Source organism: Acomys russatus, chromosome 6 (assembly GCF_903995435.1).
Source record: "Acomys russatus chromosome 6, mAcoRus1.1, whole genome shotgun sequence".
Lineage (NCBI taxonomy): Eukaryota > Metazoa > Chordata > Mammalia > Rodentia > Muridae > Acomys > Acomys russatus.
Genome location: NC_067142.1, coordinates 68,360,166 through 68,376,930, shown reverse-complemented (window position 1 = coordinate 68,376,930; position 16,765 = coordinate 68,360,166). Strand labels below are relative to the sequence as shown.

At 48.1% G+C, this 16,765-nt stretch overlaps 2 protein-coding genes across 4 annotated transcripts in view; one reads left to right on the top strand and one right to left on the bottom strand.

Annotated features, from left to right (window-relative positions):
- Tagln2 (transgelin 2) overlaps positions 1-16,765 on the bottom strand; it is a 960,136-nt gene that overhangs the window by 873,670 nt on the left and 69,701 nt on the right. The gene's annotated exons all lie outside the window — the stretch shown is intronic.
- Slamf8 (SLAM family member 8) lies at positions 1,723-7,977 on the top strand. The gene is made up of 4 exons (XM_051147907.1): positions 1,723-2,390; positions 5,468-5,776; positions 5,857-5,964; positions 7,741-7,977. The coding sequence occupies exons 1-4, from the start codon at positions 2,129-2,131 to the stop codon at positions 7,800-7,802; spliced, it is 741 nt and encodes a 246-aa protein (XP_051003864.1). The 5' UTR covers positions 1,723-2,128; the 3' UTR covers positions 7,803-7,977.

Sequence of the window (16,765 nt, the reverse complement as noted above, 5' to 3'; positions counted from 1 at the left end):
GCTGCCTCCTTGTCTTAGTTAGAGAAGAAAGATGAGACGCTGAAGGTCACACAGCGGATTTGTGGCAGAGCCAGGATATGACAGAACCTCAAGGGACATCCAGTGTTAACACTGAATCTGTGTCCTTCAGGATGGAGTTGGCTAGGCCCAGAGAGGTCAAGGGTGGGGAGGAGGACTACAGTCATGGCCAGAGCAGGGTGGCCATCTGGAACATCCAGCACTTGCCTGCATCACATATTAGCCCTCACTCTGCCCTGCATCCCGAAGCTTCCTTCTATACAGGTCAGTCCTCAGCAAACTCAGTGCAGTTTCCTGAGCTCCTGCTGCCTGGTATTACAGTGGGCGATAGAGGAGCACTGCAAATACAAGGATAAAGACATTTGCTCTAGACCTGAAAGAGTTCATGGCCTGGTGGGAGATGCTGATTCAGAAACAGACACTAACAGGACAGGGGTGCTGCTCCCTGGTCACTGTGGGAAAACGGAAAGACTGTATCCTTGCAGTGAGAGGTCAGAGGTGGCAGTGATGCTTCCAGAATGAGCACAAATAAGGCAGAACGGAGTCAAGAGGGCACTTCAAACAGGACTGTCTCCCTCGCACTTCAGACTCGAAACAGTCCTCAAAAAATTCAGCCCCTTTACTAGCTTGCCTCCTGCCTGTCTCCTTCCGTGTTTCAGATCACAGATAATGAGATCCAGTGGATCGCAAAGACCTGCAAGCACTGTCTGAGAACTCTCCAGACCTAATCTAATGCCAGAGTTTGCTAATTACACTATTAATCTCTCAATTCTTCCCATTCTCATGGTCCCCTGCCTTTGTTCAAGTTTCTGTCACCTTTATCCTGCATTAGTATAAACAGCCTCACCTTCTGCCACCTCCAATGCATTCCCTGCGCCGCCTGCCATGAGCATCTTAGGCATGCTTTTTATCGTGTCACTTTATTACTTAAAACTACATGCAACACCACACACACAACACACCACAACACAACACACACAACACACACATACCACAACACAACACACACATATACACACACCCCGCATGCACACAACACAACACACACAGCACAACACACACAACACAACACAACATACAATAGCCACATACCATACCATACCACACATACACACACTCACACACACACCACACACCACACATACAACACAACACACATACAACACAACACAACATACAATACACACATACCACATCATACCACACATACACACTCACACCACTACCACACACACACACACTATACACACACAATACATACACACCACACACACACACACACACACAAACACACAAACACACAAACACACATCCCACCACATACACCACACCACACACTACACTTAGACACGCACACCCCATACCATACCACACACACACACACACACACAACACAACACACAATACATATACACACTACACACACACCACACCACACACCACATATAGACTTTTTCTTTTTTTTTTTTTTTTTATTTATTTATTTATTTTCATACTTGTTCTAAGGATAAAAAAAAAAGCACAGACTCTAACGTAGCTTCCTGGTACAAGGAGATCCCACCAACTCTTCGTGTCATGTCCTACCTTCTTCCCCTTCACAGAGCCACTTTCATTTCCCCCTGCCCTCTCCCTCCGGCCCGTCCTGGTGCTCTTCGTGCAGCCTGCAGCAGCACTTCTCCTTGCCTTCCCCGGTAGCTACCGCTTGGTCGACTGATTCCTATTCCTTCTTCAGGTTCTTCCTTCTCTGAGGCCGCTCCTGGCTGGGTGAGGACCCCTGTTAACCTACTTGTGTTCGGCCTCTTTTTCTCATCATGATACTTAATTTATTTTAGAGGCTGGCTTGCGGTCGGCTTTCTCCATGAACAGAGACCAGACTCTCTTCCTGTTTTGTTCCTCCATCCATGGCCGACTCCACTACATCCTCAACTCAGCGCAGCTGCTGGGTGGTGGCGGGCCCTGATTCAATTCTGAGCCTCTCAGCTGTTTGCCAGGAGTAGGACCAGCCGCCTGCACAGGCGGATTCACTAGGGTTTCTGTTCTTACAGCACTTCTTCCCTCGGTGGCCATCACTGTCCAACTGCCAAGCAAGGTGGGGGACTCCGTGCTTCTGATGGCAGAGTGTCCTCCGCGGTTCCAAGTTCGTGAGGCCATCTGGCGATCTCTCTGGCCATCAGAGGAGCTCCTGGCCACATTTTTCCGGGGTTCCTTGGAGACTCTGTACCACTCCCGTTTCTTGGGCCGAGTCCAGTTACATGGCAACCTCAGCCTGGAGCTTGGGCCCCTGAAAACAGGAGACAGCGGCAACTTCTCTGTGCTGATGGTAAACACCGAGGGTCAAACCTGGACCCAGACCCTGCATCTCAAGGTGTATGGTAAGTGTGCCCACCACTGGTTCCCTGACTCGCTCCTCCTGCAAACTACCAGGCAAGCCTCTGAAGCCATGGGAGCTGAGGAGGACAAGGTCCCAGAAACACCTGGCCTTTGACCACGTTGCTAAATCAGGGTATGCTGCTCCCCAGAAGTCACATCTAAAACAGCTTCCCATACACTTCCTAGATGAGCACTTCTCAAATCAGCCGGCTTCACCAGCCTGCCCCAGCCTTCCCTGTACGCCATTCCCCCTCTCCTTGCCTCAGCAGGAGGGGAAATGATGCCTAGCCTCTGACCTTCACCTGTCCCCACAAGTGTACAGTGAGCCTAACCATAAGTACCATATCAGTACTCATAAAAATGAGGCACGGTGAAATATAGGACTGAGTGTGGCCTGTCTATTCATTCTAAAGTGTCATTATAGATTACAAGTGATACTAATTTTCGGTTTGTTTTTGTTGTTGTTTCGAAACAGGGTTTCTCATTGTAGCCTTGGCTGTCCTGGACTTGCTTTGTAGACCAGGCTGGCCTCGAACTTACCAGTGATGCACCTGCCTCTGCCTCCCGAGTGCTGGGATCACTCATGGCAGCCAGGCTGCCACCATGCCTGGCTGTGATACTAATTTTTATTCACCAAAATAAAAGAAAAAAAATGTGGCATGTGACATAATTAAATTCAACTTAAGTTATAGTTAATTATAGAATTTATATTTCTGGTTTTTGGGTTTTGGTCTTTGTTGTTTTTATTTCAGTTGGTCTTAAGTCAGTGCTAAAGACTCAAGCCAGGACCTTGTATGTACTAGAAACAATTCTACCTGAAGTCTATAAACAACACCACCACCCCACCCCCACCGCCCTCTTTTTCTTAAAAGATCTTTTACTCAGATGTTGTGACACATGCCTGTAATCCTAGCACCTGGGAATCTGAGGCAGGAGGATTCCTGTGGGTTCAAGGCCAACCTGAGCTACATTACCTATGAGCTAAAAATAGTCACCATTTTTATTCCTTAGGGTCTGTGGGGTGAGCTTTGCTCCACCGTGCCAGCATCACTTGTGCAGCTGCATTTATTTCTGCAGCTGGAGTGGCTGAGTTGGCCAAGATAAGATGAGAGCGCTCTCTCTCTCTCTCTCTCTCTCTCTCTCTCTCTCTCTCTCTCTCTCTCTCTCTCTCTCTCTCCCTCCCTCCCTCCCTCCCTCCCATCTCCACCCATTTCTGCTCCAGGCCTTTTAAATTCATTCATCTCCTCTACCTACTGGCTTGAGACACAAATGTGAGTGGCCCCACATCAGTATTTCAGTAAAAACTCAAAAAATGTGGAAGGTTGCAGAGAATCCAAATTTGGGAAGGAAAAGTGGGGATAGCGGCTAGAAAGAGGAAGCAGGACAGAGAGGGGCCGTAAACAAACTGGGGAGGAGTCTCAAAGCCCCCAGAGACAGCTATCGCACCTGCCCTTGGGTGAGCCATTCAAGATGCTTATGTACAGTTGGAGGACCAGCTTCCAGAGTCACGAATGCCTGGAGCAAGCTGTAAATCTTAGCAGTCAGACTGCTGACTGCTTTCCAGCACTATTTAGCCCCCTATCCCAGTGCCCTTGTGCAGTGAATAACCTCCATAGCCACTCGGGCCCTGCAGCCTCACCGCTACCCTAAGTCTCAGCTGCTACACATGTGAACCGAGGACACTGAGTGTGGTAATGCGTGCAGCACCCACACCACTAAGCCCGAAAATGCCTTGTTCTCAGTATCTGAATTACAGATTTTAAGGAAATTGCTGTTTTATTGCTTCCAACTACATAGCGTGATTAGAACTAATTGCAGGAAGCTGCCAAGCAGCCTTCCTTAGGAGCTCGGCTCTGACAATAGATAAGAATGATTTGAATTAGCGGATCAGTTACCAGAAACGTCGATGGGTGTTTCTACTGCGCCTGGTCGTGTTTGGAGGCAGCTTGTCCTCTTAAGTGGTGTAAATATCCCCCCTGTAATCTCTGTTTATACCATTAGTATGCCCAGAAAATCATTTCTTTCTTTCTTTTTTTTTTTTTCATATCACAAATCCCACCAGATTGAGCTGGCATTAATGAGGTTTTACTCTGCTTGACTTTGGAATGCTGTCAGCGACTCGGCCCTCCTGCTGTCACTATAATGCTCTCCCACTGGCCCAATTGCTAGAGACTCGGGGATTTACTCATCAATCTATATAGGAATGAAGAGCCAGCGCTTAGGATGCCAGGGTACTAATTTGTTCAGCAGCCCAAGTATCAAGCACCAATTCGCCAGCACTAGAGAGCTAAGGTTATGGTGATAACAAGACAGAGCCCCTCCCTCCAGGCTCCTTGTTCACAGAATTTTATGCTCTCACGATTACTTTCTTACTCATCATCACATGGCAGCGTCTGTCTCCCTCACCAAACTGTAAGCTCCCAACGTGCGGGAATGTGTGTTCTTGCCTGAACTAATAAATGCCTGTCATGCCTTTCTTGAGTGACTGTCACACTGCGAAAGGGGTGCTGCAGAAAGTCATGAGCAGAGTGCCTGGAGAGTTCTGAGTCATACCTGAGCTATCAGGGAAGTTGTCACAGTCAGGGCAGAAAGCAGTGTGTCAGGGAGGGGGAGGGGACTGTAGGACGCATCTAGGTGGGCAAGAATGGGAAGAATAGAACCAGGTGTGGTGGTGGCCCAGCCCTGCCGTCGCGGCATTCTGAAAGTGGAAGCAGGAGGGTTCCAAGTATGAGGACACCCCAGAATACCGACTGAGACCTTTTCTCTTGAGGCAGAGAGCACTTACGCACACAGATGAGCCACACAGAAATCTGAAATGGGTGAAACAGCACCTCATATTTGGGAGAACTGCAAACCAGTGGGACCAGGCAAGGAAGACCAGCAAAGAGCATTAACCGAAGAGGTTGACACAGATTGTTGCCGTAAAAGGCTTTGGATACCAAACTTTAAAAATCAGCAGTGGGAAGAGAAAGCAGAGAGGACAACAAGAGAGGCATCTAAGCTTGCATAGACCACAGACAGGGCTCTGAACTCTCCCCAGCAGCCCTGTAACCTGTTACACTCTGCTATTCTCCCACAGATGCAGTACCCAAGCCCGAGGTTCAAGTATTCACTGCCGCAACGGGGGAGGCTCAACCGGTCAATACCTGCCAGGTCTTCCTATCCTGTTGGGCCCCCAACATCAGTGACATAACCTACAGCTGGCGACGGGAAGGGACAGTGCACTTCGATGGGGAACAAGAGCAGAACCTTTTCTCAAGTGGACAGCTGTTAAGTGTCTCGCTGGGACTGGGAGACGAGGACGTGGCCTATACCTGCATTGTCTCCAACCCTGTGAGCTGGGATATGGCCACGGTCACTCCCTGGGAGAGCTGCCATCCTGAGGCAGGTATGCCTAGGACTAGTAGGCAATGGTTGAGGGATTCTGGTGCATCAGCCCAGTTTCTGACTCTGCCCTCTGTGTTGCAGCCTCCGGGAAGGCCTTCTACAAGGATGTACTCCTGGTCGTGGTGCCGGTCTCACTCTTCCTCATTCTGGCTGGTCTCATCGGGGCATGGCACCATGGCCCCTGCTCAGGTAGGGGTCTTATCCGTGGGAAGAGGGGGGTGGGCAGGTGGGAATGCTGGGAAGAAATGGGCTGGATCTCCTCCCACTTAGCTTCACGGGCCTGCCCCTTTGCATCTCCTGTCTCATGCGTTGGCCCTCTCCTCACACTTTGGTCTCCAACCAGCCTGAGCAAGTTGAATTTTCTTCCACAGTTCTTCAGATGAGCTTCTCCTTCACACACATTGTACTCTCTGTGCCTAGAACACCCTGTCTGTGATTTTTTTTTTTTTTCCCTTTCCATTTAGAACCCCTCTTGCTGAGTCTTCAAGGTGAGAGTGTTCCTGGAAGTCTTCCATAACCTCCCCCTGTCCCCCCCACCCCCACTCCGTGTCTCTATTCCTACCTTCAGTCTGATTTCAGTGGCCTTCCTTTAGTCACCTTTGACTACTCCATCCCAAGGCCTAATCCCCTGTTTGCTCCTGCTGACTTCTGAGACTTTCAAAAGGCTTGGGGCACACCCAACAGGTTCTTAAGCATCTTGGCTCCGGGAACAGGAAAGGCCTGGTGAACAGTTATTGAGGAAAGGTATAGATGAATCCTACTCACTTCCTGCCAACCACTCTTGAGAAAGGGACTCCTGAGAGAAGCCCCACCCCCACCCCTGGCCAGTGGCTGATAACACCAACTTCCACAGGAGAGTGGTAAGGGAAATCTGGTGAGTCCGATCTCTAGGCTGTACACACAGGATGCCCCATACTTGTTCCTGAAGGAGCAGGTCAGAGGACCTAGGCTTCTTGGCCGTCTTCGTGTTGAGCTTCCTGGTTATGTCCTGGGTCTTGTTCTGTGACTAGGCATTGGCTCCAGAAGTGACAGTCACCTGTGTATTCTTCTCAAGGGACAGAAAAGTCAAAGCAGGGGTGGAAAGCTGAGAGTACACTCCACTTAGGGATCCTATCTGCTAGGAAGAGGGTCTGTCCCAGATCCTTTGCTCCCCAAAAATTTGTGGTAAGAAAGTAGAAGCCAAGAAAAGAGCAGCTTTTAAAAACCATTTTATTGAGATAAAAATCATACGTTGTACAATTCACCTAGTTAATGTGTGTGATTTAATGGCTTTAAGTTGATCCAGAGCTTAACCTCCAACCCACAACCAATTTTAGAACACTTCTATCACTTTCCCTACTGGAAGAAAACTATAACCACTTCGTCAACACTCCTCCACTCCCCTGGGCTTCCTCCAGCCCTAGGCAACCACGTATTTACCTTCTTTGTCTATTCTGGACACTTCACATGAGTGGAATCCCACAGTGTGGTTCCTTGTGATGGGCTCCTTTCACTTACCCTAACATTTTAAAGGCTCATATAAGAACTATTGTGGGCCAGGCAGTGATGGTGCATGCATTTAATCCCAGCACTCAGAAGGCAGAGGTAGATGGAACTCTGTGAGTTCAAGGCCAACCTGGTCTGCAGATCTGAGATCCAGGACTACAAGTGAAACCCTGTCCTAAAAATAAAAAAAAAATAAAAAGCTGTGGCCACCTAGAATGGGATAATGTGTCTGGAGGCTCGTCCTAGCTCTGCCGCATGACTTCTTGGATTTAACCAGGAACATCATGGCCCTGACTCATAGGAAGGGTGCAGATGAAGTGCACTCATTAAGAATGACCTGTTGTTAACAGACATTTTCCAGGGTTTCAAGAAATAAGGGGTGAATGGGTTCAGAACATTTAGTGTCCAGAGGCCTGAGGCCAGGCCAAATATGCCAAGACTCCAAACACTGGAGGGGTAACTCTCTGATCTCCTCACCAGGGAAGAGAAAGGATGCCTGCACTGACAGAGTGGTTCCAGAGACGGAGAATCCCCTCGTGTAGGGTATGTCATGAGAGACAACATAAACTGGTTCTTGGATCCTGATGAGATGCCCTGCCTAGCCACATGGTGCTCCACACCAGGAAACCTCCCAGGAGCCTCATCACTTCCACAAGTCTCCCGTCTGCCCTCTAGTGAACAGTCGAGGAAGCCACAATCCTGGAAGGCCATCACTCGGGCCCAAACTTCCTCTCTCCTCCTTCCTTCTTGGATATGCTGGACCTTCTCTGGGCAAGGTGGACTCATAGCATGTTTTCTTAGGAAACACTGGACATTCTTTAGGATCCACAGGGACGTTGCTTATCCAAAGCATTCATTCTTCTACGACCGTACATAAGGTACTCCCCAATGACCAAGGGACTGTCTCCAAGCCAGGTCCTGGGCCCTAAGAGATATCAGATGTTTGAAGTAACAGGGAAATTAAGCTAACCACTGCCAACTCCAACACCAGCACCTGGAAACTGAGGTCCTTGTGTTCAAGATGTTATCATAAGAAAAAGCATAGACTAGTTAAAGGTGGGGGCAGGCCTTCTCTTTCTGACTTGAAGGACTTTCAGATCATATCAGTTCAAGGGCTCTCAAAGCTAAGTTGAGGTTATAGATGGCAGAGAAGAACTAGCACGCCATGCTGGGATGGAAGCCATTTTTCTGGTAGCACCCTACCAACAGACATCTTTATTGTCATTGGTTCGCATGTCTCCTGAATGATCTTTCCCCACAGATTCTCCACAGTTGCCAGGAAAAAAGGAAAACAAAATGCAGAGAGTTTGGCTTAGCCGACAGGAAACTCCTCCAGAACTTCAGAAGACACAGCTAAGCTCAGGATAAGTCTTTCTTCCTGAAACTAGGAGAAACTACGGGCCTTGAGAAGCTACACAGGAAGAAAGCTGTGGTAGGGAAGGGTACTGAGACATTTTAGAATCTGCCACATTCATTTTCAGATGCAAGGGTGGAAGTGGCACTTAAGTTCCAGGGGAGAGGCAAAGTCCCTACCACTCAATTGCAGGATCATCAAGGTTGCTTTGGCATATGCCACAGAAGATGTAGTCATGGAAGTCTTTGGAAAATGTATCCAGTCACTGAATGATTCCATCCTGAGAGAGTCTAGGCTATGTGTTGCTACTTGGAAAAACAAAAGACTTAATGAGTTAAATTTATCCTCAGGGAGTAGTAGCTTTGAAGGTTCATGCTTACTCCCATCCAGATGTAATAGGTTTGATCCTGGGGCCCCACCCAGGCCTTTGTAATTGAGGGAAAGGAGGTCCTAAAGAAGCAAGGTCGCTTTCAATATATTTCCTAGGTGGCTCAGTCTCTCCACCCAGGAAGTCAGTCTTGCCCTGGCACCTTTCCTCTTTTACCCAATGCCAAGACAAGGCAGTCACCTCACCTGGGACAAAGGACAGCACACTCCACTGGCTTGCGTGTTCACATTACACACCTCCTGTCCACTTACTCCAGATTCCCTCTGGCTGGCTTTTCTCCGAGGTCCCCCTTCCCTCCAGCATCCTCCCGCAGAGCACACTAGCCCAACTCAACCTGCTGCTCCTTCTGACCTCCCCTGACACCTACAGGCATTTTCTCACCAAATCACAGCAAACCAGCCTGACCCTAAAAATGGTGTGAACAAGATCTAGTGATGAGCTATGCTGGTTCTGGGCTGATAAAACACATGCTGCCCCCCCCCCACATCTTCCTCCCTTTATCCCCACAGCCTCACCTCAGACTAGCGTACACAATGCTCCTCTTCATGAGGTGACTCTTAAGGGCCTTGTATAGACAGTGGTTTTGCAGTGAGCTGTACCACAGCCTCTTGGAACAGGCCCTGCGCTGCTCAAGCGAACATCCCCGGTGACTCACTTGTCAACTAGTAGACTTATTAGCCTTGCTCTGGAGAACACAAGGAACGTCTGGGAGGCCAGTCTTCTTCTAAGAGCCATTGGGAAAGATGCTCAAAAAGTTACACCATCCCAAGAACGAACCAAGGGCTTGGCAGAGGCTGGGAACTTTTTGAGGCATGGAGCATGGAGGGGATCAGTTTCGAATGAAGCGAAGCCTCTGCCTCCGTGGAGTCCATGTTCGATGGCATAAAAATAAACTGATAAGATGCTGACAGGTTCTGGTTCAAAGATAAGGCAGTCTAGCTCTGTGGTACAAGCTTAGAAATACAGCTACTTGGGAAGCTGAGGTGGGAGGATGGTAATTTGAGGCCTGCGTGGACTACAGAAGTTCAAGGCTAGCCTGGCTGGCTTAGTCAGAAACTTGTCACAAGACAAAAATGGGAAAAGATGTGCTGGGGAATATAGCTCCGTGGTAGAGCACTTCCTGTCACAAACAAGGCTGTAGGTTCAATCCCTAGAGCCACACACACACACACATACACACACACACACACAAAAGGAAGGAGGAGGGAAGGGGTGGAGGAAGGAATGGGAAAAGAAGGGAAGGGAGGGAGAGAGGGAGGGAGGGAGGGAGGGAGAAGGAAGAAAGGGTGGGTAAAAGCCTAGGGACTGACGTGGGAGGACTGACGTATTGGGAAGGACTCCTCTTAAATAAGATGTTGTCATGCACTGGCAGAGAATACCTCGTCAGTGCAGAGTAGAACATGCAGAGCCCTAAGTGGGAGCAGAGTTCACAGCCAATAGAAACCAGGTGGCTGGCTCCAAACAAAGAAGAAACAAGAGGAAAGAGAGGATCCAGAGATATGGCCTGGGGCCACCTCATGTCGGACCTCAGGGTCTACAGAGTAAAAGCTTCCTTTCCCTAGAGTTTGGGTGGCAAAGGGGGCCCCAGTGAGTCAAGGCGTCAGTCTGTTTGGGGGATGGTTCAGTAGGTACATGATCGACCAGAACCCTCCCCAGACTGCTCCTTCTCTTCCTTTTTCTCGTTTTCTCTATCTTTGGTGAGAGGTTGGAAGTCAAGTGACAGAATGTTAGTCTGTAGCTGAGCATGGTAGATTACACCTGAAATCCTAGCACTCAAGAGGCCGAAGCAGGAGAACTGCTGTGACTTTAAGGCCAGCCTAAGCTACCTAGTGAAGGGCTACAGAGCGGGATCCTGTATCTCAAAACTAGCATGAGAGAACAGGGGAGAGCAAAGCACAGGAGTCGTTTGGAGAGAGCTTCGTTTCCTTTCTGGATATAAGTGTGCTCAGTCCTTTCAAGATGGGGGCGGGGAAGGAGGAGAAGCCTGTGCAATTATCAATGGCACCTCCAGGAAGCCTTTCTTCCCACGGCTATAATATAGTGCCCACTCTTAGCTCTTAGCTGTTTTACTGATCTCTCAGGGAAACAACTGTCCCTTTGCAGACTTACCCCATTGGCTGCCTGTATCCATTCTGCATGCAGCCTGAAAGAAGAGTCTATAAAATGCCAGAATATAACCTCTCCAGGTCTGTGAAAGCTTCAGTGGCTGTCTCTCCTTTGGGCTGTATGTTGGTGACAGTCACTTGCCAGGAGTGGCAGGCTGAGCAGGTAGTGTGGATAATCCACTGCATGGCAAACCAGCTCCCATACTTTTAGAGAGGCACAATAAACTCCAAGTACCCAAAAGAGGATGGCCAGAATGGTGAGAACTCTGGAACCCCTTAGGCTGTGAGAAATGACTAAAGGAAACTGGTGGTGTTTAGTTAGAAACAAAACAAACAAACTCAGATGGACCCAGATATACAAATACTGAAGGGCTGTAACATAAGCCCAGACTGTGTAAGCAGGACCAATGGAGCACGTTACCAACACGCAGAGAGTGACCCATGTGAGTAACAGGAAATCACGGCTGGGAGGTTGTCGTTACTCAGTCCAGCCCCTTAGGCAGAAAGGTGAAGACACAATTGGTCAGTGCAAAATCAAAAGTAATTCTAGATTTTTCTAAATCAGTCTGGCCCCTCACGCTGAGCTACATCACCAGGAAAGACCTTCCTAACTGATGACGAAGTACAGTTATGAAACAAGCTGTTTCAACAAATATGAGTAAGCAGAAACTGTTCCAGAGCAGGATCATAGGCTGGAGATTGCTCATATTAGGAAGTTGTACCAGGAATGACAAATGCATTCCGTACACACACACGCGTGTGCGCACACACTCACTCATGCACACATACACAAATTTCTGTCTTCCAGAGCCATGTCCAGACCCTGGCTAATAGATGTTAACAAACTTTTCCACTGAGTCTAGATGCACTGTTGGCCTTACCCCTACCAATCAAAGTTGATTTCCGGATTAAAAAAACTATTTGTTCCTCTTGCCCCCAAACAATCTACAGCATCCTTCCAATAGTGAGAACTCGTTACAAGGTAAGGCAAGAGTGAATGACTAAGCGATGAGATGAAAAAGACCAGTGGATGGGCTCCACTAGGAGTCGGAAAGCAGCCGTGCTTTGTGGAAGAAGATTTATCTAGCTTTCCTTCTTCTGCCATTTTTTTTCTCAGCACATTGCTTGGGGGAAATATCAGCACTGTGAAGGGGAAAGTGATGGGAAGTAGTTAAACCATTACCAGGAAACAGAAACCAGCAGTCAGACAAACAAGTGAATAACGCAAGGTCATTGAAACTGCCGTGTTTTTAGAATGTCTAAGAATAAAAGAGAAACACTGGCATCAATCAAGGTTCTTTGGGCCTATGCAAAAGCAAAAGCAACAACAGCAGAAACACAAAAACAAAACAAAACCTCTCTGGCTTTAACTAAAGCAAATGAGGAATTTATCCTAAAGCTATGGGTTTCTCAGAGCTTTCTCCCCAACCCCCGCCCCGACTCCCCAAAGTGCTGACCACACTTGAATTCTCTGTGGAATTATTCTGTCATACTTTCTGTACCCCAGTTGCTCGCTAAAAAAAATCAAAGTCAGTGGTGTTAAATCAACTTAGCTAAATCCAAGGACTTTCCTTCTGGGACACGGAAGAGTACAAGACATCTTGTCAGAAGCAATAGTTGGTTTAATAAAGGGTTTTTTGTTTGTGTTTTTAAGCTTGAACAGGATCTGTATAGCAGGAAGTGCATCCATCTGTTCATTCACTAAGCTTTCCTGGGCATCTGTCTCACAGCAAAGCCATAGAGATTCATCAGTTAGTAAAACACACCGCAGCTCTGCCCTCAAAGGGCTCCTGATCTCATCCTCATCAACAGAGGTACCAGTAATAGCCTCACAGCCACCACAGTGAGTTCAAAGCCACCTCCTGATCTGTGAGACCTCTGTGAGGGCCAGTCCAGTCCCTGGAAGAAAGGACAACAGGGCATGGAAGACTGGATAGCATAGCCATTTCCTAGGCAGGTCTTCCCAAAGCAAGGGGTTCTGTTCAGCAGCTAGCTGTGTTCCAGAACACGGAGACATCCCAAGCTGATGAGTGACCTTTGGCTTCCCCTCCAAGCACAACAGAAAAGGGAGCGTGGTGCTGGGAGCAGATCCACACTCCCGGGCAGCGTGATCCTGTGACCTGGGATTCTTGCACTAAGATGCTGTCACACTCTGGCCTGTCTTAACGCCCACCAGCCCACCACGTGGCCTTCTTATTGCACTTCCTTGTAAGGGCTGTGCTAGGTCCTCTACAGTGTAGGATGCCGTTACAGGTAAGAAAATAAAGGGTCTAGCCTCAGGCCCAGATCAAGGAACAAGTTTTTTTGTTTTTGTTTTTGTTTTTGTTTTCTTTACTACGATGCTTTGATATGAAACCCCAAAGCTGCTCAGTCCAAACGTGGCTTCCTGGGTCATCTTGAAAGAAAAACATGACAAATTCAAGTAACAAATTTTTTTATTGTCTAAGAATTTTTCACATTCACGTAACATGTTTTGATTAGACTCGCTACATTCCCTTCTCCTCAAATCCTCCCATGACCTCCCTACCATTTTTTCCTCCCAATTTCATGTGCTTGTTTTGTTAAAAGTCCCCTGAGTCCACTTAGGGCTGCCCATGTGCGTGTGATTGCGAGCTCCTCAGCTGGGAATAGGGCTTGACAGGCCCTCCTCGATCTGCGCAGGAACTGTGCATGCAGACACAGCCTCGTGAGTTCATGTGCAATGGTGCCGTCTTGTCCAGCAAGCACTATTTCACTGTAGACACCCACTACCTCTGGCTCTTACAATCTTCCTGATCCCCCTTCTATGATGATTTACAAATGTTAAGAATGAGCAACTCTTCTTGGGCCTTTTTCCTGTCATAATCCACTCTCCGTACCTAAATGCAAACCTGCAGCTTGGTCCAGAACCCCTAGAAGATACACAACAGAAGGGTACAAATTTGAACTTGGCACAACAGCTCCAGCCAACTAGAGATAGCTATCTTCGGGACTCATTCTCTCAGCACACTTTTAAGAAGTACCTATTACAAGCAAGGAACGCTAAGAAGGCCTCTGCCGAGGAGACAAACCTGCCCCTGCCTCTACTTCTCACTGCACTTGGAAAACAGTCTACCAAACCGAGACAGACACAGGATGAATAAGCACAAATGGGTAATTAAAATGGTGTACTAAGATTCTTCAGAAGCAAATAACTGAGAATGTCAAGAAAAAAAGTAAGGGGAGCAAAATATAGCTTGCAGAAGGCAATGCACAAAGTGCCTCTCTGAGGAAGGGATGTTTAAGCCACAGCCAGCAGAAAGAGAGGAGTGTAGCAACGCAGAGACAGGAGGGCCTGCGAGTTCAAACATTGGTAAGTATGGGAAATCTTCCTGAAAGATTTCAATGTGTGTGAACGTCTCAACTTTAGACTCTAAAGGAAGGGCAATGAGCAAGAGGGGGCCTCAGAAGGATCCAGTTGTAGAGGTCAGGTCAAGCCGGGTCTGGTAAGACATGGTCAGATTTAAATTTTAGTGATAAACCTAACAGAAGGGCACTGGAGAGCTTTAAGGGAGGAAATGACAAGATCGGGCTTACGTTTTTTTTGTTTTTTTTTTTTTTAACCTGGCTGGCACTGTAAGAAGAATGGAGCAAGGGGAGGGAACGGGGGCTGAAGAAGAAGCGGTCGCAGTGATCCAGTCAGAAAGTGACTGCAGCCTGCAGTGGAGGTACAGCAGCAGAGAGAAAAGCAGGTACATTCAATAACCAGCCAGGACCTAGAATAGACAGGGCATTGTGTCCTTGGTTGAAGGAAGGCCAAGGACACCACAGGGGTATCTGGCCTGAGTCGACATGATGGGTAGATAGAGGTGTCATTCATCAAAACTGCTAATACTGTGAGCCGAGCACATTGTAGGAGAATTCACTCACCCTTAATTATCAGGGGACAGGATCTAAAAAAAAAAAAAAAAAAACCACGAGGAGGATGAAAAATATATTGGATTGGATCATATAAAAATTGTCATCGGTACAAGCAATACAGATGGTTTCATAGAATTCAACCTAGTAATTTAAATGTAAGTCTGCCTAAGGGAGATAAACCTCTCCTCTGCTTCTACACCCACCCAGGATCATAGGGATATGCCTGTAATTGGGTACTTTTTTACACTGCAGCTCTGCCAGGTTCCTTGAATGTGAACTTGAGAACTGAGGTTTATAAGATAACTTTAATACAAAAGCATCTCCCAAAGAGCCTTTAGTCACAAACTCATGCATTATCCTTTCTCCTGGCCCGGATCTGGCCTTTGCATTCCCAGAACAACCAAGAACAATCAGGGGCCTGAGCTCTTAATGATGGAGACGACCAGAGCTACCTCAGAAACCATGAGGAACCATCCTGGACCCCAACTTCCTGTGACTCCTGACTACCCACAGAAACTCCTTCAGCATTTGGGACCCCACATGGAATGTCTAGATGGAGTCCCTGAGAGAAGCTTTTCTAAGTGACGGTAGTGACATACATAGTCAAGCGAAGTCAGACCCAGAAAGGAGAGATGGGTGTCAGTTATGGCAAAGCTCCTGTTTTGTTACACGCTGTGTTTGTCCCTCAGAGGTGTCACACAGGCCAGGACAAAGGCACTACAGCATCCTTTTGTGGGGAAGACATCAAGAATTCGGGCCAGGAAACTGGGAAGGAAGGATTCAAAATGCCCTTGCAGGAGAGTTGAGAGCTCACTGCCGGCTAGCGCCCAGTGCCTGCCTGCTGATGGCTGATGGCTGGCAGCTGGCCAGCAGCTGGCCGCATACAGCAAGGTCAAAATAGGAAGGGTCACTAGAGGCTCAGTCACTCTGGGCTGAAGGTGTTCTAGAAAATTCTGTTTCGGAAAGGCAGACACTCAAGAGCATCCCCAGTCTGGACCTTGGGACGGTGGAGGATACTGTGCTCTACTGCATCCTGTTCCTTAACCCGACAGCCATTCAGCCATCACTAGACCAGTGGATAGCTTACCCCCCTCACCACACAGCTTCCTTTTGGAGGCACAGACAACATCCCATTACCAAGTTGTCCCCTCACCTCTGAGTGCCAGCACAGCCTAGGTACTGTCATCAGAGATAAGTCTCATTCCTGAGTCAGCTGGGTGTAAACGCTAAAGCCAGCTCTCCTTATACTGTCTGTGTTCAGAAAATTTAAAGAAAATGCAGAGGAAGCCAGAATCCCTTTACCCTAAAGGGACATGGCTTCAATGAACAATTTGCAGTAAAAGGAAGAAAGGTACCCAGCTTCGAGGATGGATCCCCTCCTGGGGTGCATAGCAGCTGACTCGGATGAACCTTCCCCAGCCCTAGAGGGGAGGGGGAGGGGGAAGCGGCCAATCACACCTCGGCGCTTATCTGTGTGAGAATTCTGACACATTCATGCACTCTATCCCTTAATCCAGGCGCTCCTTCCTAACTCCCAGCCTGACACGAACTCCTTTGTCCATCTTTTGCCTTCCAAGCAAGTGATTCAAGGCCCAGCCCGGGGCACTCCTGCTTGCAGAAGTCTTTCCTCAAGTGATCTCACAGCTTCAACTGTCTCAGCTCACAGGAAGCTGAATCAACAGCTACAGGCATCATCCTATAATTTTTCCAAATGAGCTTAATAGTCTCCCTCGGGAGGCTGCCTGCTCCTGGAAGGATCAGGTCTCGTATTCCCGTCCT